General features: G+C 40.7%; 1 protein-coding gene across 2 annotated transcripts in view; it reads right to left on the bottom strand.

Moving 5' to 3' along the window:
• Positions 1 to 22,515, bottom strand: part of ITPRID1 (ITPR interacting domain containing 1) — a 62,484-nt gene extending 39,969 nt beyond the window's left edge. Inside the window, exons 1-4 of one of the 2 annotated variants that reach the window (XM_036453830.2) lie at positions 22,386 to 22,515; positions 2,762 to 2,935; positions 1,273 to 1,321; positions 903 to 946 (exon numbers count right to left, since the gene is read on the bottom strand). In XM_036453830.2, the coding sequence (XP_036309723.1) occupies positions 903 to 946; positions 1,273 to 1,321; positions 2,762 to 2,935; positions 22,386 to 22,428 (310 nt within the window). In that variant the 5' untranslated portion in view covers positions 22,429 to 22,515. Of the gene's footprint in view, positions 1 to 902; positions 947 to 1,272; positions 1,322 to 2,761; positions 2,936 to 14,615; positions 15,052 to 22,385 lie in introns of those variants that run through there. The other variant, XM_045587232.1, reaches the window with a different exon arrangement.
• Positions 22,516 to 27,459: the final 4,944 nt, after the last annotated feature.

The raw sequence follows: 27,459 nt of genomic DNA, 5'->3' as shown, positions 1-27,459 counted from the left end.
ACAACCTTGGCAAAGAAGAAAATTTCAATGAATTTACCTAGTTTTTCAAGTAAAAAAAACACCCAAATTTAAACTACTTTGTAACCAATCATCATCTTAAGTTAAGAGGCAGTGAAAAAAGTGAACTAATTAAAACCAGCCAAGTAAGGAACAATTTGACTAAAAATTGTTTCATCTAATCATTAAACTCCTATTTTCACATACATTATTTATGGCATTTCTAATGTGTATACAGTCAGTATTGCATTTCATCTATAATTGCCAGTGCTTATTGTTTTACTTTTTCATTGAGTGGAACTTAAAGTGTGAGTGCATTTTACAATCAAGGAGTCTTCGATTCTGTGAAATACAGTATTTCATTTAATGAAGATGGAAACTGTGAGACCTGTAATTAAATTTTTTTCTTTTTATAATGCTCATATCAAATTTCTGCGTAACAAGCGTGCACCACGTTCTGCCTCAGAAATACATGCCTGTATTATTTGCTAGAGACTCCAGTCATTTGTTCTTTTTGAGAACAAATGCATCGTTTTGAGACCAAAGAAGAGAAAGAAACTAGATTTGGAAAGAAAACAACAATATACTGTGAGGAGAAAGAAAACAGTTTCATTTCCATAATTACATTCTTGCAAAACGTCTTCATAGAACCGGTGAATTTTCGGCTAGAACTTGAGCTAATGTTATGGCAAGAGTCCTGGTTTCCAGCACTCACCTGCCTTCCTGAGCCTCAGTCCCAATGATCAAACAAAGCAACTACACAGGATGGTTGTTGAGGTGGGTTCTATTTCTAGGAACCTCTGGCGATTGTCATTTTAAGAAGAGTTATTTGCACTGCACAGACATGTCAATACAGATCCTACCGGGATTCATAAACCATGACTGCTGCTCGGGTTTCCTGTTACCTGTGTGGTCGGTGACTTGCTGAAAGTTTTCATCTACAGAGACACTGTAAGAAACAAAAGTATTGTGAATCAAACAGTGTGTGTCAACAAGTTAGACAAATTGCTCTGTGATTAAATAGACGAGAGCAAAATACAGAGCTAGGCTAATAACCAGAGGGCTTTGGGAAACCTATGAGAATCCAGGGGCTGAAAGAGTATCCTGTTTTGTACCTTTAAACTGACACATAACTTGTGCAATAATAGAGTAACCTATCAAGCACACAGATAAAATGAAAATCCCTATAGGTCCCTCCTCACCTCCCACAGGGTTACTCATTGTTTTCATGGATCTTTGCAAGAGAAATGTACAAGGTCACAAACAGACACTTACAAGAACCCGGAGTCCAGCCACCGCTGAATACTTTCTTGTTTGGAACCATCTACAAATGAGAAAGAAATGAGAAAGAAACAGTCAGAGCCCAGCCGGTTAAAAAGACTCGATTTCATCATTCAGCCACCACCCAGTAGCTCTATTTCCTACATATTTAGGTCCATGTTTCTATAAGCATTTTCATGTTTTCTGTAATCATCCTTTCCTGGAAATGAAGTATGAACTTGCCAAAAGACTGTAACTTAAAAAACAAAACAAAACAAAACAACCCAAAACATAAAAGGGGAGGAAAAGAAACCACCATGAGCAAGAGGTGTTGGAATCACGTTGTAATTACCTGGCATGAATGCAAAAGGTGAACAAGCACAGGAGACTTTTGTCTTTCTCTTGTTGGATGGAAATCACCCGGGAGCCCTCCGGATTGAATCAGGACATTTACCTAAGGCAGCTAGCCAGGGATGTTTATTTGCAAGGCGTTCTCTGCCAGGTTAGAAACCAAATTTGCATTCATTCCAGGGACAAATCGCACTACACTCCCAGGATTGCCAAGGGCACCAGCCTTTTAAGGTGGTTCTTTATCCCTCACAACAAAGGGTCAGCAGGCAGAAAGGAGAGGATGCAAAGGCAGTGTTTCCTATTGCGGGATACAGGCTACTCTGAGCTGACTTTCTTGGACTTGAAACCATCAGTGAGGTAGCTGGATTACCCCCTCACAAGGTGTCTGGTGAACCAAAAAGGCCAGTGGGACAGGGAGCTCTTTATTCAGTTGAGTTACTGTGAAGGGATGGAATGAACTGAGTAGTGAACAAAGAAAAAACAGCCTGGCCGGCGTGGCTCAATGGTTGAGCATCGACCTATGAAGTAGGAGGTCATGGTTGGATTCCCAGTCAGGGCACATGCTGGCTCGATCCCCAGGTGTGAGGTGTGTGTGTGTGTGTGTGTGTGTGTGTGCGTGTGTGTGTGTGTGTGCAGGAGGCAGCCAATCAATGATTCTCATCATTGATGTTTCTATCTTTCTGTCCCTCTCCCTTCTTCTCTGAAATCAATAAGAATATTTAAACAAGAAAAACCATCAGTTACATTATAGTGGAAGCAGAAGTGTTTTCTTCGTTATTACCCTTTAAGCTGTTAAATGATTATTGATGTCTCATGTAAAGGCCATCAAATAAAAGCCTTTTGTTAAAATAAAGCCTCATGATTCTGACAGACTCCACACAGCTCTGGCGTCCTGGGGGGTTTATTGTGGGTACATTGGAGTGGGAAGGAAGCCGAGTTCATTCTTTAGTTGGACTGTTTCCATTAAGGTCTTTGAGTGTCTGTAGGGGACATCAGAAGTGCCCATTTCATAGAAGTTTCTGGAATCATGCCAGGGATGCTAGTATCTTCAAAGCTTAGTCCTTACTCTGAAATTATTTGCCCCAAAGCCCCTCATCCCTCACCACTCACAGAAGAGCGGGCTATTTCAGATACCCTGAGGGTCCATCCTTACCTAGCGAGAGTGTGGGGAGACTCTGGCCTTCCTGCTCAGAGCCCGGAGGCAGCTGCTCTTCCAGGGTAGCCCAGGCCCTCTTGGTGGACCGCAGGATGCCTCTCCGGCTCCTCTCCTGGCCTCCTCGAGGGCTGTCAGATCCATGTGACTTCTCCACCATCATCATTCGGCACACTGATTTCAAAAAAACACACACCAGACACAATGGGTCAGCTTTCGGGCTTGGCTCAAGGAGAGGGCAAGGTTAAGATGCTTACAGTACAACAAGATCCAGGTCACGATCTTTGGTAGCTTATCTCCCTGCTGCCCCCCTACAAGCCAAGTTCTCTGTTATAATGCAGAGAAATGGTCCCCTCTTAGCGTAGAGGCAGCTGGAGACCAGGGACTAATGGGGCCTCATCCATCAACAGGCCACATCCACATCCTGGTGGATTCAAGCTGGCTGTCAGGGTCCTGGTCAGTGAGCAAAGAAGTTGGGGAAGTGGCTACACCCAGCCACGGAGGAAGCTTAAAAGCACCGATTAGCATAATAAGTAGTCTTCAAATCTATCCAATTGTTATATCTTTAAAGAAACATCTTTAAAGCCCTAGCTCAGTAGAAACATCTTTAAAGCCCTGGCTCAGTAGATAGAGCATTGGCCTGTGGACCCAAGGGTCCCAGGTTCAATTCTGGTCCAGGGCACCTAAATTGGTTTCTGGCTCCTCCCTGGTTTGTGCCCTGGCAGCCAATTGACGTGTTTCTCTCACATTGATATTTCTATCTTTCCCTCTCTCTAAAAATCAGTGGGAAAATATCCTTAAGTAATGCCGAAACCGGTTTGGCTCAGTGGATACAGCGTTGGCTTGCGGACTGTAAGGTCCCAGGTTCAATTCCTGTCAAGGGCATGTACCTTGGTTCCGGGCACATCCCCAGTAGGGGGTGTGCAAGAGGCAGCTGATCGATGTTTCTAACTCTCTGTCCCTCTCTTCCTCTCTGTAAAAAATCAATAAAATATATATTAAAAAAATATCCTCAAGTAAGGATTAACAAAAAAAGAACTGAAATATATATATATTTTAAATGAAGACTTTGGCAACAGATCAGCCTGGACACTTGTTGTGTGGCCTTGTATAAATAACATAATCTCTTTTCATTCCCTTAATTTTTAATGTCGGATAAATGGTACTGAATTTTAACAACTGTTAACCTCAGTGCAGTGTTTATGTGCTAGATTCCATGCTGAGTTCTATGTCTATGTTATTTAATCTAATTGTCAATGAAGGAGTTTGTCACAATTTATAGTAAATTGAAGAACAGAGAGGTTAAGTTGCAAATCCAAAGCCACACAGGCACCAGGATTTAAACTTAGGCCTTGAGCTCCAAGCACATTCCCATGGCTCTGAAGCTGTACTATCTACTCTAAAGGGGACAAATTGTTTGAGACAATTCGTACTGGTAAATATATTATGCACATGGCACAAAAAAGGTAGGCTGCCTCAATTACTTAATTTGACATTTATGAGGCTCTAACAGCAAGAGAAGGAGACAGAGCAACTGTGGAAATTGTTTGAACTCCTGAGACTTGGCATGTTGAGAACAATGCTTTCCTCTAACTCACTGATATGTCTATAGTATATACATGGCTGAATTCTCAGCACATAGTAGGTGCTAAATAAATATGTACAAAATCAAATAGCAAATCTAGGATTCAAAACCACTGTTTCTGATTAAATCCTTGCATGTCATCTACTTGAATTTGCATCCTTGCATGTCATCTACTTGAATTTGCATTAGATTATTCTTTAAGCTTAGAGAAATGACCAAATAGTCAAATACCCACTTTAGCAGCATGTCTTGCATCTCTAAACTTAGTCTTAATTCCTGATCACATGACTTGCAGACCACCATTTCTAATCAACGTTTCAACAAGGCACATCATTCAGGTTTAATGTAAGCATCTGAATATTCTAATATAGTTGCGCATTCTAGGTGCAACTGGTGGTAAAAGTCTCCTAATATGCTTCATCTACTAAAGTTCTATCATTCCTTGGTGGTATAAATATACAGTTATTGTTGCAGTAATAATAAATTACTGCAAAAATTAATGACAATTGTGATAACTATTCATTTTGTGTAAAAAAAGCAATTATAAGAAATTTCAATTAGTTAAAAATTTGGGCAACAGGTGGAAAGTTAATATGTATATTAACAGGAAGTATTTTAGCCATCAGAAAGTTAACTAGGAATATACTCTGGGGGAAGATAAGTGCTTATAAAAATTTCAATGATGATACAGGACAGAAACAACACAGATTAGATTATACTTCTAACCTTTGTAGAATTGGTTGGTACTCTAGAATTCATAACAGGAGACAAAAACAGCCTTTAGAAACTGCGTTTAATTTTCAGTTACTTAATTTTGCATAAGCTTGGGGTCTTGGGAGGAGAGACAGTTCTCTTTGGCAACGTTGTATCTCTTGTGCATGTGAATGATAATCAGAACATCAACTCTGACAGTGCAAATGTCACCAGGAAGAAACACTCCAAAATCACACTAAACAACATTCACAAAACATCAGATTCAATAGAGGATCGGGGTTTGAATAAAGGTATAATGCAGCATGGGAAAATAAACCCCAGAATAATCTTGCTCATTCACTAACCTGGGCTGAAAGTCAGTTCCTATGTAGCACGAGAGATTTGCTCTGTAGTGGGAGCAGGAGATGCCTAGCAGCACACAGTCCTAGAATCGCTGCTTCCGGACTATCATGTCAAATTTTAACCTGGCCACCACTTTTTTCAAATATAACACTAATAACCACCAAAGGTTTAGATGCAAGTGCAGCTTTATTGGTGGGTCCCCAGACGTTTGTTCTACAGTAGTGGATTTGTTCTCAGCCACTGGGCTTGCACGGCCATGAGGGTAGCTCCCTGCCAGCTCAGTTGGACTTGGCTTTTAACAGGAAAGGCCTGTGGGAAAAGCAACAATTCTTGTAAGAGGCAAAGGTCAGGAGCCAGTTTGTAAAAAAAAAACAAAACTCTTGGTTGCCTCTGACTCAGTGGGTGCCTTCCCACTTAGTGAACAAGTCTGCTTCTGGAAACGGAGTCTCTGATGCTTGAATGCCCTTCATCTGGCTTCCCTGGCATGACCCCCAGAGCAGCCCTTTGGGAAGGGACACAGAGCAGGTGGCAGCCCTGAACTGCCCACAGACTGGCAGGGTGGACGTTATGGCACGTGGCCTCTGGTGATCCCACCGGTTAACCACTCTGTCCTCAGGACATTTGGAACCAAACACAAATCCTCATCCTGGACCCTGGACCCTGTACAGCCTCTTCTCTCCAGATTATTTCTATCCTGATCACTACGTCATTAATCCTTATGGGTACAAAGAACTCCCATTAATTGGGGAAATTTCTTATCATATTTTATAAAATAAGAGAATGCAAAACTATATATGCATTAATAACTTAATTTTGTAAAAACAACAAAACAAATAAGCAACGTATTGAAAAGACAAAAAAGCAATGTATTTTTATTGAGTTCAGAGAGGAGAGAAAGAGAGAAAAAGAGAAAGAGAGAGAGAGAGAGAGAGAGAGAGAGAGAGAGAGAGAGAGAGAGAGAGAGATATGATAGTGATGATCAATGATGAGAGATGGGATAGAGCCTGAAACCCTGGCATGTACCCTTGACTGGAATAAAACCTGGGACCCTGCAGTCTGGAGGCTGAAGCTCTATCTACTGAGCCAAACCAGCTAGGGCCAAAAAACAAAAACAAAAAACAAAACAAAAAACACAATGCATTAAAATGTTATAAAATTTTGAAATTTTAAAAAGAATCAGAATGAGAAAAATGGCTTTGCTACATTAATTTTACATCGCATGTGTTTCACTTGCATGAACTGAACCAACCAACCACACTCCTTTTCACTGTGGTGCTTTAATACCTAAAGCAGCGACGATGATTCCATTCCTGTCCTCTGGAGCTAAAGGTTTGCACCTCTATGCAAACAGGCTGCCAATGAGGTTGTTCATACTGGACGGTAAGGGCTGTGCTTTCTTTATCTCTGTGCCCCCAGAGATCCCAGCACAGCTCTTTGCCCACAGTGAAGAATCTGTAACTATTATTTGACTGCGTGATTATTTGGGAGAGAAACATCCAGTTGTCATAGTGAGTATTCTTGGTTTTTATGTGGTTAAAAGAACAAGTGCTTTCAGGTCAGATAATTCCAGATTTTAATCTCAGCTCTGCTGCTTCCCTGATATCTCCTTGGGGAAATCTTCAAACATCTCTGATCATCTACTTCTTCATGTCTGTAATGAGTATGAAATAACCATTCCAGAGGGTTTTGGAAAAATTTAATAAAAAATGTCTACAAAAGAATCAATGCCTATATTGGTTAATTTTTATTTCCCCCTTTCCTTCTCTTCTCTATGTTGCCTCCTGTTATCGTAATGCCAAGAACTGTGAAGGAAAGGATAACCAATTAATGCAATAGTTTTTCTCACAGGAGATACATTTGACACTCTTAGTGTGTGGATAACCTGGGTATTTTGAGACTACTTAGTGTAGATAATTGAGAAGTTCATATATTTGGAGAATAAAATATTTCTGCAACCATGAGAACACAGATTTCCCCGAGACGATTAGAAGCTCATATCAAAGTCTGGAAATTCCATCGACTATGAATTAAGTTTCAAGGTGACAATGATAGGCTGAAGCTCTAGCCTGGCCACCACTAAAGGACTCCTTGGTCCAGAAGAAAAAAGCATAATGGAAGAACATCCCCCAAAGCATTCTGGTTCACAAGGATCTCAGCATCTTTATGTCCCCACCACAGATCCTCAGTATCCCAGCCTTTGCTCAAGCCTTCATAAGATCTCAAATGGTGTCCAGCTTGCCTCCCATCCACCCTCCATATACAATGACTTCCCCAGGAGCAGGGCATAACAGAAGTCTGCCCAGAGCCATGTGCTCCAGAAAGATCTGCCCTCTTGCCCAGCTGTAACACCACTCATAGAAGTTTAAAAAGGAAGCTTCCAGAACCCCTCATGCTCTTGAAAAGATTATTACTATGAGCCATTCATCTCCCTCTATACATTAACTAAGCAACCAGTCCTAAGAGAGCTGGTTCACACTTCTTTCCTCTGGTATAGAGCTTCAGAACAGGGTCCCTGAGCCCCTTCTGAAGCTATTTGGCATCTCTATAGACATCTTTATCTTATACATGCCACACTAAATTCTTTATTCTTTCCTTGACTTTTATTTGAACCCTCTCCCTCATATACATGTTCTATGCCAGTGTTTCTCATCTCAATAAGTGATACCATTCTTTAGGCCAAGAAATAATAAGTCTTCCTTAATTCCTCCAATCCTTTCACATCAAGCCATTAAAAAAAAAGAAGAAAGAAAGAAAGAAAGAAAGAAAGAAAGAAAGAAAGAAAGAAAGAAAGAAAAGAAAAGAAAAAAATAAAAAGAGGTGGAGGCTCCTTAATAATAATACTATATCTCAGACCAACTACTTCCATGGCCATCAATCTGATATACATCAGAACTCATCATGCTGCTTGGATCACTGCAAAAGACTCTGATTTACAGCACCATTCACATTTCCTGAGTCTCTTTATAACAAACTCAAGTCAGTATGACAACTATCAGTTCTTATCCTTTCATAATTTCCAGCAGCATTCAATGGAGTTGACTACTTTATCTTAATGTAAGTAATCTTTTCATTTGTTTTCTAATACCACACTCATCCAGATTTCCTCCTATCTCACTCAAAGCATTTTTCTGAAGCTCTTTTCCTGGTTTCTAACTTCTAAATTTTGAATGTTTTATAACTTAGTCCTCAGCCCCTTCTTATCTTCTCTATCTACAGTCTCTCCTTATATTAGTATGGTTTTAATTTCTCCTCTGTAAATAAAGTATTATCAATTGTTTTGTAAATCTGTGTTTACACTTCTCTTTTTAAAAAAATATATTTTTATTGATTTTTTACAGAGAGGAGGAGAGAGGGATAGAAAGTTAGAAACACTGGTGAGAGAGAATCATCCCCACTGGGATTGTGCCTGCAACCAAGGTACATGCCCTTGACCGGAATTGAACCCAGGACCTTTCAGTCTGCAGGCTGACACTCTATCCACTGAACCAAACCGGTTTTGGCTACACTTCTCTTTAACCACACTGAGATTTTATTCAGGACCGAGATCCTAGCTCTCATATCATAATTGTATGGAAAAAGTACTCAATGGATGATTATTAAATGAATGCCAACAAGGAATCAGGAAATATCAAAGTAAGTCTATATATAAATAAAAGTCTAAGCAATCATTACAACCAGATGACCGGCTAGTAGCTATAATGTGCACTGACTACCAGGGGATAGGTAGACACTCAATGCAGGAGCTCTCCTCTGTGGTCAGTGCACTCGCACAGCCGGCCAACCTCATGTGGTTCCTCCCCCTGACCAGCCTGCCTTGATCAACCCGATCACTGGCCAGGCCAAGTACCCTGCATGCATTTGTGCATGAATTCATGCAGCAGGCCTCTAGTCTGGTTATAAGATCATTAAAGATTTCATACATATATACACAAACATATATATTTCTACTTCTATTTTAAAGCAAGGTTTTCTGAGTAATCACTTGATGCCCACTTCTGCCATTTCAACCAAAACTATCTGAATAAATATCTTTTTTTAAACTTCTCTTATGTGCCTTTTAAGTGCTAAAAAGATAAAGATCCTTATTCATTACCAGAGAAACAAAAAAAAAAGTTGATTTTCATTAATCAACAAATAGCTAATTGGTTGCATGACACTGAGCATGAAGTTTTAAGTTGTCTTAGAATGTAGTGGGTTTTTTTTTACTGTATGAGAAAATTAGATGACATGAGATAACTCCATAAGTTGATTATTTTATTTCTAGCCACCACATAGACTGCTTATATTTGACCAATGCTGTTGACAGCTCGCATTTAAAAAAAGATTTTAAAGCTATGTTCGTCAAAACTATAAAAGTGAGAAGAATACAACATTGTTCCTGTTACTCATGGCTTTGGAAGACCACTCAGTAACTCATGCCACAAAGCCAAGCCAGGAATGCCCTTCTGCTCTTCCTCTCTACCCAAGTATCAAACCCCACAAATACTTGCAAAGATTTCCGAGTGATTCAGTGAAGTAGAGGCAGATCCTAGGGAAGAGAGTGTTCTGTCAACACTCTGCTGGGAGGAACAAGCAGTCTGTGATGACTTGCTCTGTGGGTGGCTTCCTCCCACCATGAAATATGTGAAGGGTGCTCACTCCTGCCATTTAGGAGCAAGCTGGATTAAAAGACAAGGCAGTTGTGCCCAAGTTGGAACCCAAAGTCAGTTCTCTTGGACTTCGAGTTTTCATCTTTTGCTGGTGAAAATAAGCAAACAATGATTAATACAAGAATCATCATATAGCTTCCTGGATACTTGAAATGCTTTCAAGGCTGGTAAGGTTGGATCAACTGATTTATTGTCTGCTAGTCCTGTTCCAATCCCTTTCCAACTTTAAAGTGATTTTTCTTTCTCAATGAATCCCTCTTTTCTCTTCATCTCTACTCTTGTCTTCTCAACATTTGCCTTGCCTCCTCATAGAGGGAGAATGAAAGGATGTTTGTATCTATGATCTACTTCTGCTCCCCCCCCCCCACTGCCCTCATTCCCATATCATTGCAATCCAGGCTCTTCATGCATACTATGTTCCCGATACACAGAACTACTTGTTCTCAAATGCGCCTTCTTCGCTGATCCCATGGGGTGCAGATGCCCCTAGCAGTACTGCCCTTTTCATTACTGAACCCCATTTCATTGAGTTCAAAGAGAACTTATTCTATAGAACTTTTTTTTCTTACTGATCTCTACTCCCACCTTAGCCTCTTCCGGCACTCACAGCAACCCCTTACTGTAGTACTCTTCACAGTCAAGTGGTTTATTTATACTTCTGCCTTTTCCACTCAACTAAATGAACTCCATGGTCCTTGGGGACCAGGACCATGCCTTATGCAGTTTTGTATCTGTGATAGTCTAGGACATGAATAATAGTCTAACAGTGTTTCCCAAATGCGTACCCCCAGGGGTACGGGAAGAGTTTGGTGCGGGTACGCGTTACACCGAAGTTTGGAGGGGTATGCACTGCACCGAGCTTAGCTGTGCCTAATTCTATGTTCTCATGAGTACGAGGGGTACTCAGCGTTATGAAAATTATAGAAGGGGTACACATATATCAAAAGTTTGGGAAACACTGGTCTATGACATGAATAATAATAAGTAACCAGCAATAACTGTTTAATAAATGAATGATTAGTTCTGACCCTGGACTTTGTCTTTGCTCTCTGTGGGTGGGAATTATGAGTACATCTTTGTAGTTTCTATCATATCAGGTACCTTACTGTGTACTAGTAGTTGCTAATAAAAGTGCATTAGATACCCATGCTCAATAATTTCTACTAATTCAGCTTAATTTAATAGTTTACTGTCTACTATGTATAAAGGAACTTTGAGGAGCTTACAGTTGGTTATAAGAAATAGTACTTATTAACTATATATGTTGAAGCAGAATATAATATGCATTTTGGGAGAAGTACAAAACAACTGTTCTCAAATATTAAAGGAGGAAAATGTTCATTCAGGGGCATAAAAAAGCCTTCTTGGAAGGGGAAGTATTGGCTCTGGCTCTTGAAGATGAGATAATGGGGAGGCAAACGTTCCAGATAAGGGGATTAAAATGCATGTGAGCAATTATAGCATAAATTTCACCCAAGGGCTATTAAGCAGTGGCTTTGCAACAATTAAACAGATGTTCTTCAGTGTTAGCTTACTGAAATCACAAGTCATCTTAACTGACGGTGTGATGATTAATTTTATGTATCCACTTGACTGAGCCACGGGGTGCCCAGATATCTGGCTATTCATTGTTTCTGGGTGTGTCTCTAATGGTGTTTCCAGAAGAGAGTAGTGTTTGACTCAGTAGCCTGAGTAACACAGATTGCTCACCCCATGGGTGGGCATCATTCAACTTGTTGAGGGCCTGAACAGAAGAACAAGGTGAAGGGAAAATTCCCTTTGCTCTGCCTCTCTGAGTGAGTTGGGATGTCAGTCTCTCCCTGCTCTGGAATTGGGATTTATACCTGGTTCTTTACAACTGTTTCTCAAGCTTTGGACTCACAGTAGAACCACACCACCAGCTTTCCTGGGTCTCCAGCTTGCAGATGGCAGATCATGGAACTGTTCATGTTCTATAATTGTGTGAACATCTTCCTTATAACAATCTATAGACAAATAAATAGATATAGATATAGATATAGATATAGATATAGATATAGATATAGATATAGATATAGATATCTCTGTCCCTTTCTCTATATAAATATAAATATATATATCAGAGATAGTGATAGAGACAGAGATTGATATAATAGATATATATGGATATGGATATAGATATGTATATAGATACAGATAGATTCTATTTAATTTCTCTGGAGAACCCTGACCAATGCAGATGGTGGTTTTTCTTGAGAATACTTTTAGCTGAGCTCTATTACACATCCCTTTTATATACCTTTCCTAATATCTTTAGAAAATGAGTGACCAGGGGAAGGGGTTGGAGGTTGGGTAAAAAAAGGTAAAGGGATTAAATAAAGAAAGAACAACTCATAGATACAGACAACAGTATGGTGATTACCAGAGGGAAAGGGGTGGAAGGAGATAGAAGAGGATAAAGGGAAAATAAATAATTAAAGGAGACTTAACTTGGGGTGGTGAACACACAATACAATATGCAGATATTATAGGATTGTACACTTGATACCTATATAATTGTATTATCCTATGTTGCCACAATAAATTTAATAAATTAAAAAAATAGACAATTAATGATGGGTCAAGCAATTCACTTTAAGATCTTCAGGTTTGCAAATCTGAAGTTTAAAAATATATTGTCATACAATTAAAAAAATTACATGGTATTTCAATCCAATAGCAAAAGATCATGATGGTTCTGTCCAAGAACATAAAGAAATATATCTGGTAATGAGGAGAAGAAATCAAGATTTAAGACAGTTACTATGTCTAAGTCCTTTTTCTAACCTCAGTATTTTTTACTCCTCTGACATCAACAATCACCAAGATTAAGAAATACAGAAGGATCAAGAATAACTTCACAGTGGAGAAATTCAGCAGATACCATCTTAAGATACCAAGTGTCCGAATTCACATCTTGGGTGAACATACAACAGTTTGTTCCTCCTAACATGATGCCTGAGAAGGATGCCTCCTTGTTTCTGAGCTATTCCTACCCAAAATGCATAAGCTGTATCTAATCTTAAAGAACTATCTACTAAGTCTAAATCGAGAGACATTTTACAAGATGACTAACCTATTCTGGTTTAAAGATGTCAATGTCATGAAAGGCAAATAGATTCTTTAAAATATTTTTTTTGTACTCTGCAATAAAATTACAAGTATTGTAAAAAAAAAAAAAAAAAAAAAAAAAAAAAAAAAAAAAAGCCCATTTTCTCTGTATCATTTGTCTTCCTAAAGCATTCATGAACTTGCTTGATTTACCTTTGGAGTATACAGAGATCACCTGCGACTGTGCAGAATCCCACCAGGCCTGGACCATGCTCTCAGAAGGCCAGCAGTGTTTTCCAGTGTTTGGGACACTCAGAGCACCTCTGCACCCAGCTCCCCTTGGGTGCCCTCTAGAGTCCTGGAGGAGCCTGATCTGGGAGGTGTCCAGTCCTGGGTCTTTCAGCCTGGCCCTAAGGCGCAGCCTCAAGAGACAAGGAGGCCAGTGTCTCTCAGCACACAGGACACCCACATGGGGTCATTGCTAAAGAGGCTCTGAGCAAGGCTCTTCAGGCAGCAGTCTGGCATCTTAATAGTCAACCAGGCATGAATCCTACATAAAATCCTGATTATAATTTCAATATCTAGTTGGGAAACTAATAAAAAACCTCTTGTTAACATTATGAGGCAAGTGCCATTGAACTCTGAACTCACTTATTTTAAGGTTTTAGCCTCAGTATTAAATCACTTCCTAATATGGTACAATAAGACAACGATAATTCTGTGATTTTTTCAATAAAAAATTATAGTGAAAGTTTTATAATGATAAAAGTGAATGCTCATTTATTTTTCCTAAGACCTTTTCTAATTTCGCTATATTTGAACTTCAGATAAAACACACACACACACACACACACACACACACACACAAAGAATTTTTAGCATAAGTATGGCCCATCACTTGGGAAATATTTATACCAAAAATGTTGCTGTTCTTCTAAAATTCAAAGTTAACTGGTGTCTTTCATTTATCTGGTAAGCCTAAATATCATTTGTCTTCCTAAAGCATTCATGAACTTGCTTGATTTACCTTTGGAGTATACAGAGTCTTTTTTCTCTACTCTTTCAAAAGGACTTCTCACTTTGATAGCAGGTTCCGCATGAACCAAAAAATCCCACATGGCCCAAGCACCTCCAGCTCAGTTTGTATATTCTGTGAATTCACTGATTAGTTAACAACCAAAGAGTTTAACTCCTTCACTTCATCTTAACGATTAGACTTCCCTCAGATTGTAAGGGAAAAAAGTTACCAGTGAACACGACACAAAAGTCCCAAGCTACAAAGAACAGCTACGAAAAGAAAAATACAATTTCTGCATCTCACCTCCGAAACCTGCTTGACATAGTTACAACATAGGGGAAATACTCTGCTAACAATTGTGAGCCTAGAGCATCCCGTTCCCTGTGTTTCAGATCGTCCCGTGTTAATGGCGGTTACCCAGGGAGTCACGGGGTGCAGAAACCATCCAGGCCAGAACCCCAACAATTAGATGCTTACCTTATTGCTAATGGCCTTTCTTCCTAGGAATCACCCGGTCACACAGCAGCAGGTAAAAAGCTTTCAGAACATGCCAGGCTGCCCTTTCATTCCAACTGAGAGAAAATGAGAACAGAGAACTCTTATTCCCTCCCCCACAGGCTGGGAAACAAACAAACAAGTTGTGAGAGTTACTAAAGTAGAACAAAAGTGTCTCGGCAGAGCAGTGGCCCTTGGAGCTGGTGGAGAGAACTTGGATACCTTCCTGCTTCCTTGAGCACCGCAGCTGGGAACACTAAACAGTCCTTGTGACCACAGAACTGTGGCCCAGGTTCCCATCTGCTCTTATTTAAATGTTAGTCATGGAAAGCCAGGACAGTCTGCTCGCCAAAGTCCATGGTCAAGTTGAGGATAAAGACACATAGGGATTCTCTCTACCCAGCCCTCTGAAGAAAGGAAGCCGTGGGAAAGTAGTTAGAAGTGGTTGGACTTATGAGGAACTGGACTCAGAGGAAGTGTGTGAGGAGAAGGAATACAAGAGTTCCAGCTGTGTTTTTATTTCTGTGAACCCTTCTGCTTTTTCTTCAATGCCCTTTGACCTGTTGGCAGTGGCATCAGCCCTGAGTACAGGACGGAAAAATCCTTTGCTGAGGAAGTAGAGTGAACTTGTCGTCATCTGGTTACCATGGTGACGGTACCAAGTATTACCAGCCCCAATGATTTGCATTGCAAACCATCGCTAGAAATGGGGATGGCAGAACTTGATATTCTGGATGGAGAGACTCAATTCCCAGGAAAGTTCAGAGGGAACAAAACATAAATATATATGCATACTCCTGAACACATAAGGAAGGGGCCAAACAGTCAGGGATAACAGTCAGTCCTATCCTCCTTGAAATGTCACTATCTATAAAGTATTTATTTGGAAGATTCAAACAATTTTACTTTAGATAGGCAAGTAAGCACATTATCAACCTCATTTAAATTTTTTTAAAATTGATTTCAGAGAGGGAGTGAGAGAGAGGATCAGAAACATCAGTGGTGAGAGAGAATCATCAACTGGCTGCCTCCTGCATGCCCCCTTCTGGGGGCTGGGCATGTGCCCTTGATGGGAATTGAACCTGGGACCCTGCGGTCCACAGGCTGATTCTCTATCCACTGAGCCAAACCAGCTAGGGCTATCAATCTTATTTTTTTAAAATTAAACTTCACAGTCATATTCAGCATGCATCCTTGTAAAGGGCATCATACTAAACCACTACATGATAATTATTATATTCTTGAGTCACGCATGACAGCAATACCCTTCATTTGGATAAACTGCATTATTAGAATTTGAAATGATGGAAAAGACCATATGCATTTCAGATTATATCTAACTTCAAACACACAGGAACCCCCATATTTAAAAGGGAAGTACTGAGGTAGTCTTCAAGGGACATGAAGGGAAAAGGCCTTACCAATTCTCCCCCTTCCTCCTCTGACAGCTGGTGAGCTCCTAGTGTCACTGAGCAGGACTGGAATAGCCCTCCACACTGGCCCTCACTCAATCCTGGGCTATTCCCTATCTTTTAGGATTTCTGCCACCCCCACCACCAGTATCTGAGACCTTTACTCTCAGGAGCCCATCCAGGAATTCTGTGCTTAATATTGGTGAAAAAATCAGATGATAATAGCCATCATTTATTATTGACCTGTGCCAAACCCCTCAAGTCAATATTTTCTTACTTGATTCTTCCAAGTAGGAATTATTTTTATTCTCATTTTATAGATGATGAAACTGAGGTTCACAGATATTTAAGAAGTCACACAAGTCATAATGAAGAGAGCCAGGACTCAGGCAAAACTATCTAACTCCCAAATCCATACTCCTAACAATAATATTTATTCTCAGAGTTCAAAAAAGAGTATACCAACAGCTCCGGTACACTTTCTCAAGGGTTCATTCAGGGAAGGGGAGCATGTTTCAGAAATGTCAGAATCTTTTGCAGTTTTTTAATGGTTCTGAATAGAAGTAGAATTAGCCTAGTTGGTCTAGTTTCACCAAGTTAAGTCAGAAAATCGATTCTTGTTTGTTGAGAGTTTCTAAATCCAAGAACCATAGCTAGAAGACAAGAGCTAAAGGTAGGCCTTCCTTCCTTCCGCAAGCATGCAAAGATAATAAAACTCAATATTTTTTTGAGCATTCCCAATGAGCCAGAAGCTCACTAGAAAATACCAACTTCATGTACAGTACAATTAAATGATGACCGGGGGTGACTGTTAGGCTGGTAAGCTACCAAAATAGATGGAGGCAATTCTTTCCTAAGCTAGTAGACAGTATGATGCCAAGTGCATATCATGAGATTAGCTCTATGTTCCACCCCATGGATGTTAAGATGGTGTTTCGTTTTAGGAAAACATTTAACAATGTTTATTACATTTTACTCCTTAGAGTTAAATTTAAAACATCACGCATGCTCCACACATATTTGATATTCACTCATCACAATAAGTCTTGCTCAGTCAATTCAATCATTTTTATGATAAAGATCCAAGTCAAATTCTACCTTCACCATGAGGGGACCTCCCCAAATTTTACTCTTATTTTGCTTGTACTTACCACATTGTGCCTGCCATTAGATCATTGATCTTCCATTGGAACTCATTTTGACCCCAAGGAGATATTCTGGTTGTCATAGAAAGTTGGGGAATACAGTAAACACACTGTAATGCAAACAGCAGTTACCCAGCCCTATAAACACACAATGTTTCAGGCCCAGATGTCAAGAGCGTTGAGACTGAAAAACCTGATTGCTCAATAAATTGCTTGGGACTTGGAGCCATAAGTGCTTAGTTCTACTCTGGCTCCAAAACTTCATGACCTGTGAGAAACTGGGCCAGTCATAGTTCTTGAGACTCATGATTCTCACCAGCAAAATGCAAATACTTATTTTGTGGGTGCTCCCTCTGATAATTTTTGTAGGGATCACGGCAATAATGCATGAGAAATGGCTCGTTAGGTGCACGGTGATTGTATGAATGATGATGACAATGGCCATTGGGCAGGCAGCCTGAAATATATAGGTCTAGAGCTCACTGAGGAAGTCGAGGCTGGATTTTAAATCTGAACTCAAATGGACTCAGTTAAATTTCATCTCAATAAGTATCTATTGAGCAGCATCTCTGGGCTTGCATTCTTCTAGGTACTATAGATATAAGAATAAGATATTCTCCCTAAATTAAGGACATCATTTTTTAGGATAGAGATGGAGTCATAAGCAAAAAGTTATGACGCTGTGTAAAATAACCAAAGATAATAGAGGCTAGGTGAATAAAGTCTTTTAGAAGCAGAGCAATTCAAGATATATTTTATGTTTATGAGCAGCATTATACTGGCAATAACAACAACAAACACACCTCTTTTTTTTTACTACCTCGCTTTACTGATCCCCATGGGGGAAATGCACAGTCTTCTGACTTAGATTACCCACTTGACAGACTAGATCAAAGTGGATAAGAAAACTGAAGTTGCTTTTTAACAATGAACATGTTAAATCTGACCACGTAGAACAGTAATGAAATGGAGGCAGCTCTCCAACCTTGAGTCCTGAAACGGGTGAAAAAGCTATGACTCTGAACAGCCATGCACGCTGTGAATCCCTCATTGTAAATGAATGGTATTTGGGAGAAGTTTTCCAGGCCACCCCAGGTGGCTGAACAGTATTCCCATTTACTCTGTTCACAGGAAATAAATGTCTGATAAAATTAACTGAACTGTGATATAAAAAGTAGGCTTTAATTAAACTCTGAGGCCCTTATAACATTAGTGATTCTGCCATCTCTCTCTTTAAAAAAAAATCTTTGTTGTTGAAAATATTACATATGTCTCTCTTTCCCTCCATCGACCCTCTCTAGCCCACCTCTGCCCCCTGTCCCGGGCCCTCACTACCCCACTGTTTGCATCCATAGGTTATGCATGTATGCCTATGAGGTCTATGGCTGATAATCTCCCATTCACCCACCCTGCCCCACCTTCCCTCTGAGATTCCACACTCTGTCCCATGCTTCCATGTCTCTGGATCCACTCTGTTCATCAGTTTATTTTGTTAATTAGATTCCACATATGAGGGAGATCATGTGATGCTTGTCTTTCTCTGACTTATTTCACTTAGCATGATACTCTCCAGGTCCCTCGATGCTGTCTCAAGGGGTCTTCCACCTCTTAATCACCAATGTTCTCTGGCTATTCCATCCCTAACTCCAACTGACACTGATTGCTTGAAAAATCAAGTTCACGTAGTAGAGCCCATTACAGTATGCTTTTTCCTATTGGACTACAACAGATCACCAAAAACTGACAAAACAAATTTATTATATTATTGTTTTTGAGGACAGACGTCCAAAATGGGCCTCACTGAGCTAAAACAAGGTGCCAGCAAGACTGTGCTTCTTTCCGGGGGCTGTAAGGGAGAATCCATTGCCTGCCCTTTTCCAGCTTCCAGAAGCTGCTGACATCCCTTGGCTCACGACCTCTTCCTCCATTTTTAAAACTGGCATTGCAGCAGCTTCAAATCTCTCTCTGATTCTGATCCTCCACTTCCATCATCCCATCCATTGTCAGACTCAGACTCTCCTGCCTCTCTCTAATGAGGACCCTGGGATCTAGCTAATCTCTCTTTCTCGAGATCCTTAACTTAATCTCATCTACAACATCCCTTTTGATATGGAAGGTAAACATATCAAACATGTTTGATTTCTTTGCTATGGAGGCCACTATTCTGCCAACCATATCCCCATTATCCAGTGGAGTGGACCCCTCCTGAGTGGAATACACCTTCGCAGCAACCTCCGAGTTAGGCAGCTTTGGTGCCAGTCACCTGTTGTCACAGAGCAGTCTCTACATCGATTTTGTGAAAATGGTGCCTTTAGGAAGTGTGACTGGGTACGTGAGGCTCTATTTACAGCCACATGAGCATGTAGTTCTCTTATTCATATAAAATGTGATTTTTTTCCCCTTAGAGTATAGCTTCAGGGACACAGACTTAGAATTAGGTCTAGGCTCCACCATCTCTTATCTGTGCCACTTAGAGTAAGCTGCTTTCTTTTTCTGAGCTTGACCATCTCTAACTCAGCCGCATTTCCTACCTCCCTTATACTACACCCACCGCCCCTGAAATTTCCCTCGGTGAGGTTTGAAGGATATACAGGGTGATAGGCATAATTGAACTTTATAGGCATCATGGAAACAAAGAAGTAGAAGATAAATAAGATCGTATAATCTGTGTAGACTTTTTATTTGAAAAGGCTACGGTTTGATATATTACTTCGCTTCTCTGAAAATATTTTCAATATTTATTTTCTAGAACCCATAAACAATACAACAAAATACTATCTAAATACCTATAAGACATCAAGGTGATGAAATATTGTGTACATTATAAAATATTATGTTTATAAGAGGCTTTCATTATTAGCCTCCTGGCCCCTCTCTCTCCTTGCCCAATCCTTGAGATTCCCAGAAACTTGTCCAACCTGCTCTGTGTGCCCTATGTTTCTGAAAGTCCAGCTCTTTTTTTCCTTCTTTTGTTTTTTTAAATTAAACTACGTATGTTCTCAAATGTACCCCCTTTCTTTCTCCTTTTTATTAATATTATATTAAATTTACTAAGAGCTTAATTAGGAACTTAGTATTATATTAGCAACATTCTTAAGGATGACTCGAATACATAGATAATTTCTTTTTGTAATGCAGTATCTTTGGCATCTTATAACATGAACCAGAAAATCATTAGCCCCATCTGTAAAAGAGCTTCACCAATCATATTCTTGGAATCCGTGCCCTGATTTCTTCACTCTCTTTTCTCATTCTCTTATGTACATTCTCTCCTTCAGTCATCCATTCTTTATATAAAAACTAGAGGCCCAGTGCATGAAATTTATGCACTGGGGGTGGGGGTGAGGTTCCTCAGCCCAGCCTGCACCCTCTCCAATCTGGGACATTCCTCTCACAATATGAGACCACTGGCTCCTAACCACTCATCTGCCTGCCAGCTTGATTGCCCCCTAACTATTTCCCTGATGGCCTGATTGACACCTAACTGTTTCCCTGCCAGCCTGATAGCCCCCAACTGCCCTCCCCTGCCAGCCATCTTGTGGGGCAACCATCTTGTGACGACGTGGAGGTGGCCATCTTGTGGCAGCATGAGGCCATTGCGGGGGTGGTGGGGTGGTGGTGCGAGGGCCATCTAGAATTTTATTAGTATAGATGTGTCAGTTTGGCTCATTGTAAGCATGTGAAACTTTACAATGTATATAAAACAAAGTGATAACTTTTTTTTCTTTTTTTTTAAAATATATTTTATTGATTTTGTACAGAGAGGAAGGGAGAGAAGAGGAAGGGAGAGAGATAGAGAGTTAGAAACATCGATGAGAGAGAGTCATCGATCAGCTGCCTCTTGCACACCCCCTACTGGGGATATGCCAGCAACCAAGGTACATGCCTTTGACCGGAATCGAACCCGGGACCTTTCAGTCCCCAAGCCGACGCTCTATCCATTGAGCCAAACCAGTTTCAGCCAAAGTGATAACTTTTCCCAACCTTCTCAACCTCATGAAGTTCTCATAATCATTTCTAATCATTATCTTCCGGGATTCTTATGAACATCTGTTAGACTTTATGCCATATCCCAGCATATAGATCTGACTTACTGTTTACTGGCCACATTATATGGACATACCATCATGTGACTCTCTCTAGTTGTTCCTTTACTGTTGCTGCAGAAGGCAGAGTGTTCCCCCTAACTTCATTTATCACTCCATGTATTACTTAGTGGTGAAGAATCCAAAAGCAATGAAAAGGCAGCCCTACTACACTTTTCTGAGAAAAAAAATCTTTTCTCTCAAACTCCCTCACTTTTTGATCTTCGTCTTGGAGGAGTTGGGGAAGCAGTCCAGGAAAGTTATTATTTAGCTGCATATTGTCAACCAGGGTCAGAGGATTTCTAGAGCACCTTTTCGCTCTCTCCCGACAGCTCCCCAGTAACACTGATTAAAACAAGACAGCCTTACCTCAGAACTAGGAGAAATGATAGGGAACTCTGGGCTTACTTTAAAAAGTATTTTAGGAAAATATAATTGCTTTTATACAGGGGTGCAGACAGACAAATAGACAGACAAACATACATATACACATGTATGTATATATTTAAAGCAATTATATAAATATGTTTTATTGTTGGATTGGAACATTCAATTTCATTAGTATTTGGCACATTTCATTGATTGACAACTTATATCTGTTAAAGATGAAGTACCAAAATACCACTGTAATTATGGCATTCTGAACATTGTTCTGAATGACATCCTCACACAAAAAACATCACCATCTGGAAACCAGAAATGGAGCACCATGCTTGTAAGCAATTCTACCTCTTGGATCTCTCTCTTTCCCTCCCTCCCGCCCTGGGATTAGCTAATTCTTATTACCATACCACTTATTTATTTGTCTATTCTTATCTACAACTTTAGATCATTTTTCTTTTTGATCTGCCCCTATGCACGGTGACTCATACTTAATTCTTCTCTGTTTCTTCCTCAGTGAACTTGTCAGCCCTTTCATCACCAACAGCATTTAACATCATTCTGTATCAATAGCTGAGGTCTCGCCAATTTCACCTGCATTCAACCCAAACCTGTCCACTTACTTAGTCGAAAGAATCTTACAAATTGGAAGGAAGCCGACTTTCAGTGATCAGGGTGAACATGGAGGGTGCTGGGGCACAAAGAAAGGTTCATAATAAATAGTCTTACCTGCCCCGGTTGGTGTAGAACTCAGGGAACAAGCTAAGTCCATCCCTAAGGAAGCTGATCCTCACAGCCCCCTCCACTGGCCTGCATCCACCTGCAACAAAAGCTCTGCTCCTGAACTGTGTGCCTGGACCGCTTCTGAAGGAAACAGTGCAGCATTTGATTAATCTTACACGACATTTTCATAGGCCACGCCCATTTGTCCCAAGGAAAAACCTCCCTTCCCAAACCTTTTTGTATCAGGAAATATTCAATGCAGAGGACTGAGACTTCCTGCATTCATGGGTCCCACAAAATTTTTGAAGGTGTACCTTGTGCCAGACTGTCCAAGAAACACCTCTCTCCTAAAATGTTTGCAGCCTTTTGGAGGGCACAACTAGTAATACTCATGGAGGAGTATCAAGAACACAGAGGGAGAGGGGACTATTATCTAATGGGAATTTGGGAAGGCTTTGCCAAGGAGATAATGCCTGCTATGAGTTTTGAAGCATGAGTAGGACCTTTCCTGATGAATGAGAATTGAGCTAGGCTTGAGGCTCTGGGGAGGATGCTCAAAGCAGAGAACAGCATGGACAAAGGCACAAACATGAAACAGGATGCACATTTTGGGGACTGCAAAGGCTGTACGGATAAAGCATAGAGAATGTGGAAACACACACAGAGAGAGAAAGATGAAGCTGAAGAAGTAGAAAGCCTCACCCGGTGGGCTGACTTATGACTTAGCAAACAGTAATTGGGAATCTGGATACTATAATGAGTCCACTGTTTAATGAATGGATTGAGCATATTATTTGTCACTCTGAGAGGGAAGCACTGGAGGGAAGAGTTCAATGTTTATTTTGTTACTCTGTATGCTCAGAGGATGGGTAGACTGATTGGTCAAATCACCTAGTTTGAATTAGGGGACTGAACACCAACTTCCAAATAATAAGATTACATTAAATATTAAAGCCGTCATCAGTTCCTGTAAATAATCCTTCCATATTTCAGAAGGATCTTCAAGACTTTAGAAAGGGTCAGGACTGTGATTGGCATGAACACCCTCTATGGGTGATTGCCAACCAGGTCTGTGTGGGAGAAGATGAGCTTAGGGTTCTCTGTTTTAAATGTCACTTGCATTTTCATGCTCCATGAAGAGTCCTGAAAGATTGCATTTGGGCCAGCGTAACCAATGAAGAACTGCACTAAGAATGTTAGTACAAACAATCAGGATAAACCACCCTCCCCCATGTGACCTAGCAAACATATTGCCTTGTGGTTGAAACTTGGCAAGTTCATTGTCATCAGAACCCTGGAAGGAAGGTGGAATGAATTGGTAATTTAATCCCTAGGTCAGACCTCCGTCCTTGATATTTCCCTGTTCTCACAGAACTGGCCAACCCTTAAAAATAGCAAGTGCGCTCTATTGTTAACATTTCTTCTGCCACTGAAATCACATTAATGACTCTAATCTGCTCCATTAGTATTGGGTTTACAGCTTCAGTAAGTGTTTTAACTCCCATTATTTTACTTTGCTTCTAAAGACCTCTTGGATACCCAAAGCAAGAAAGTTGTTTTCCTTCTCACCTACAATCAGAAGCAAAGACTCAGAAAGGTGACTTGCTTTGTCCAAGGTCACATGAACTACAAGGCATGCTTCAGTCTCCAAGTCTTAACACTCTGGTTGCAAAATTATACTACCTTGACGATATCTTCTTGTAAGGGAGTTGTCCACAGTCAGTAAACTGTACTGCTGAGATGGTCTCCAGGAACTCCTGACCCTTTTCCATAGTGCTCAATTGATTTTACTAGTAGATGGTTCACTGTCAATCTTCCCTACCTTTCTTCAAATATCCTGGCCAGGTCATCACCTAATAAAAATGGGCTTGTCTCCTTCCACCTTGACCTTGACCTCTCTTTCACTGATCTCCCCAGGCTCGGTCTCCTGCTGCTACTTGGACTCTCTTTCTCTGCCCAGTATCCTCAAGTTTCACATCTCTCTTAAATGGCCTGTCTGTTTGCAATTTCTTTCTTTCATCATACTGATTTTGTATTGTTCCCAGGAAGACTATGGATTGCCGATGATGAAACAAGCAACATCTCAATCCTTTGTTTGATGCAGCCCCATGCTCAGCATCTCAGATTCCAGTGACCTGTCAGAGAAGATGAGTCACTGGGGCATATAGGCATATTCCTAACTGCCCCAGAGAATAAGGGTAAGGTACAGGACTCCTCTATTTCACACCAGAACTACGATGGATATTCTGGGCCAGGTCAGTCCAAAATGGTTAATTACCCAAGGTAGGCTGGGTGAATGGCATAAGTCAAGAGGAAACCAAGACCATATCTATGAGCATAATGTGGAATGTGAGGTCTAAGGATCAATGAGTTTTCAACAGTAAGATCCTGAGCAATGTGGGGTCCAGTATGTGGCAGAAATGAGATTTGCTTCTCTAAGACCCAGGAAGGATGGAAACAAGATATTTAAGCAGTAAGGAATAGCTTGCATTTTGTTTTGGGATTAGTTATAGGATGCAGGCATGACTAAAGAGGGGTAAAAATCTTAAACAAATACATAGATTCATGAAGAGACATCTGCAGGACCAAGACAGAAAGCAGAAAAAAAGGGAAGTGCCAGAGAGAGAGGAGACAGTAAGGGGTGTGAAAACACTTAATGGAGCTGTTACTAATGGAGCAAAGTGGAATCATTAATGAGATTTCCGTGACGGGAGAGTGCACTTGCTATTTCAAGGGTTGGCTAGTTCTGTGGGAGCAGGAGAATATAAGGATGGATATCTATAAATTCTGACCGCATGCCTGAATCTGGCACTTCACTGTTCAATTACCAATGAATGACTGGGCTCAAGTTCATTTGCTAATTTATACTTCAGGGCTGAAAACAAGTGCTGTATCTACTAGAACCACTGGCTCTCCCTCCACCTCCCCCCTCACCGCCACTATCACCACGCTGCCAAAGGGAGTTTTGCTTACTCTGAGTTTATAGGTGAGTTAATCATACCAGTTATTCACAGTCTAATTTCCACCCTCTGCGGCCAAGTGTTTTAGGCCAGTGGCCAGACATTGTGGTGAGAGAATGGCTCAGGTGGAATTCAACTAGGTAGCTGTCATTCCATCACAGTGAGGTAGGGAGCAGCTCTGCCTGCTGCCAGAATGCATTCTATTTCCACCAGAGAAAGAAAAAAAAAAAAAGCTAGTTTGATTACATAAAGAGGCTATCCCTCTGTTTATCCCTCTGTTTTCCTTATCATAGGATTGTACTTGTGAAAGTTTTCCCATAAGCAACAGTATTTCCTGATCTCCTTTCCAACTCCCACCAACATGGAACACATCTACCACCTTTGCATAGAGTAAGGGTAATGAGGGAAACATTTCTTTACTACTTAAGAATCATAGAACACTCTGCAAACATCCTCTAGGTCTGTTGAAAGAACAGGAATGCTTGTTGCTTTACTGTCTCTATATATATCTTTTGGTTCATCAGTTTATAATGTTCTTTATTATCCATAAATGAGTGAGGTCATGTGGTGTTTCTCTTTCATTGACTGGTTTATTTCACTCAGCATAATGTCAAATTACAGCGGGGAGGGTAGAGAGATATGGGAGAGATAAGAGATCAACCGAAGGACTTTTATGCATGCATAAAAGTATAACCAATGAACACAAAACTCTGGGGAGGGAGGGCAAATATGGGAGTGGCGGGGTGCAATGGTAAGATATGTACACATATACAATAATAATTTAATAAAAAATAAAGTTATTATTGGTAGGTAAAAAAAAAAAAGAAAAAGAGAGAGAGAGAGAGAGAGAGAGAGAGAGAGAGAGAGAGAGAGAAAGAGCAGGAATGGCAGAGTCAACAGTTCCTAGCTGGATGGTATTGAGACATTCCTGAACTCCTTTCTAGTAGTTTTAGGAAGACAATTGTTGACAACTTAGCCCTTTTCATGGAGGCAGAGCTGGGACACAGCTGACTGTGAAGACAGTCTGCAGTATTAGGGGAATGAGGGCTTTCTGACTTCCAGTACCAGGAAATAGGACCCCACAGTATCTCTCCCTCTACACCACCCAGATTTCTTCCAGGATGATGGTCATGGGACCTCAGTTCTCCCCACAACTCATAACCTAATTTATAACAATCTTTCCCAATGTACTACATTGTGAGATTGGGATGTCACTGGACCAGCCATGTCCAAAACTTCTCTCCCTTTAACCACCTCAAGCCCAGACCAAAGGGACCACACTTCTTCAATCAGTGATCAAGACAAAATTACACTTCTGTGTAAAATAAGGCAGCATGTTTAAAATGAAGAAGGTGCTGGAAATATCTAGTAAATATGGTCACCACACATACCTTCCTCTTGGGTTTCAATATTTTCAGTGAATATGTACTAAATATACCTACCATCTTCCTTAGTCTATATTAGGAGATACATAAATGCACAAGAGGAGCATTTAGAGCAGTCACAGGCAGAAAGAGTGGTTTTCCTTCTGCTTTGGGGGTCTCAGTACCCATCTTACCAAGTCCTAACAAAGAGGCTCCGAAGCAGGACCTGAACTGCAACTCCAGCCCAACTTAAAATCTTCTTCCTCACTATGTGAATCACTAAACATGATGGTTCTGTGAAGCGGTACCTCCAGAACTTCTCATGGCAGGGATGGATCAGCATTGTAAGAGCAGAGGGATGTAAGAGCAGTTTGTGAATCAAACACATCTTTCTGTTTTGAAAAATTCGGTGGAAGTACCCTTTCAGACGTGTAAGTTATTGCGCAGCCTACCAAGACCACAGCGCAAAGCTGATGGGCACCTGAGCCAAGGAAGGAAGTAAAGCTCCCCAGATTCCTCGCCTAAGCTTAGCGGAGCAGTCCTCAGTGGCACTGTCAGGCCCCAAGGGTCTGGGACTCATCCTGCCACAGCGAAGGCTTGGAGAAGAGCCAGGAGTCAGGGCTTGGACTTCTGGGAAGCCACACCAGTCCTCAAGAAACTAGTTTTTCAACTTAAGCAAAGAACAATGCATATTTTGGATAAGTTTGCTCAAGGCAGGCCAAGGAGGAGGCAGAGATGGGGCTTGGGGATACCTAC

The sequence above is a fragment of the Pipistrellus kuhlii genome, unplaced genomic scaffold (assembly GCF_014108245.1).
Source record: "Pipistrellus kuhlii isolate mPipKuh1 unplaced genomic scaffold, mPipKuh1.p scaffold_m20_p_26, whole genome shotgun sequence".
NCBI classification, from domain to species: Eukaryota; Metazoa; Chordata; class Mammalia; order Chiroptera; family Vespertilionidae; genus Pipistrellus; species Pipistrellus kuhlii.
Note: the sequence above shows the minus strand (reverse complement) of the source record. Positions and strands in the feature narration are given on the sequence as shown.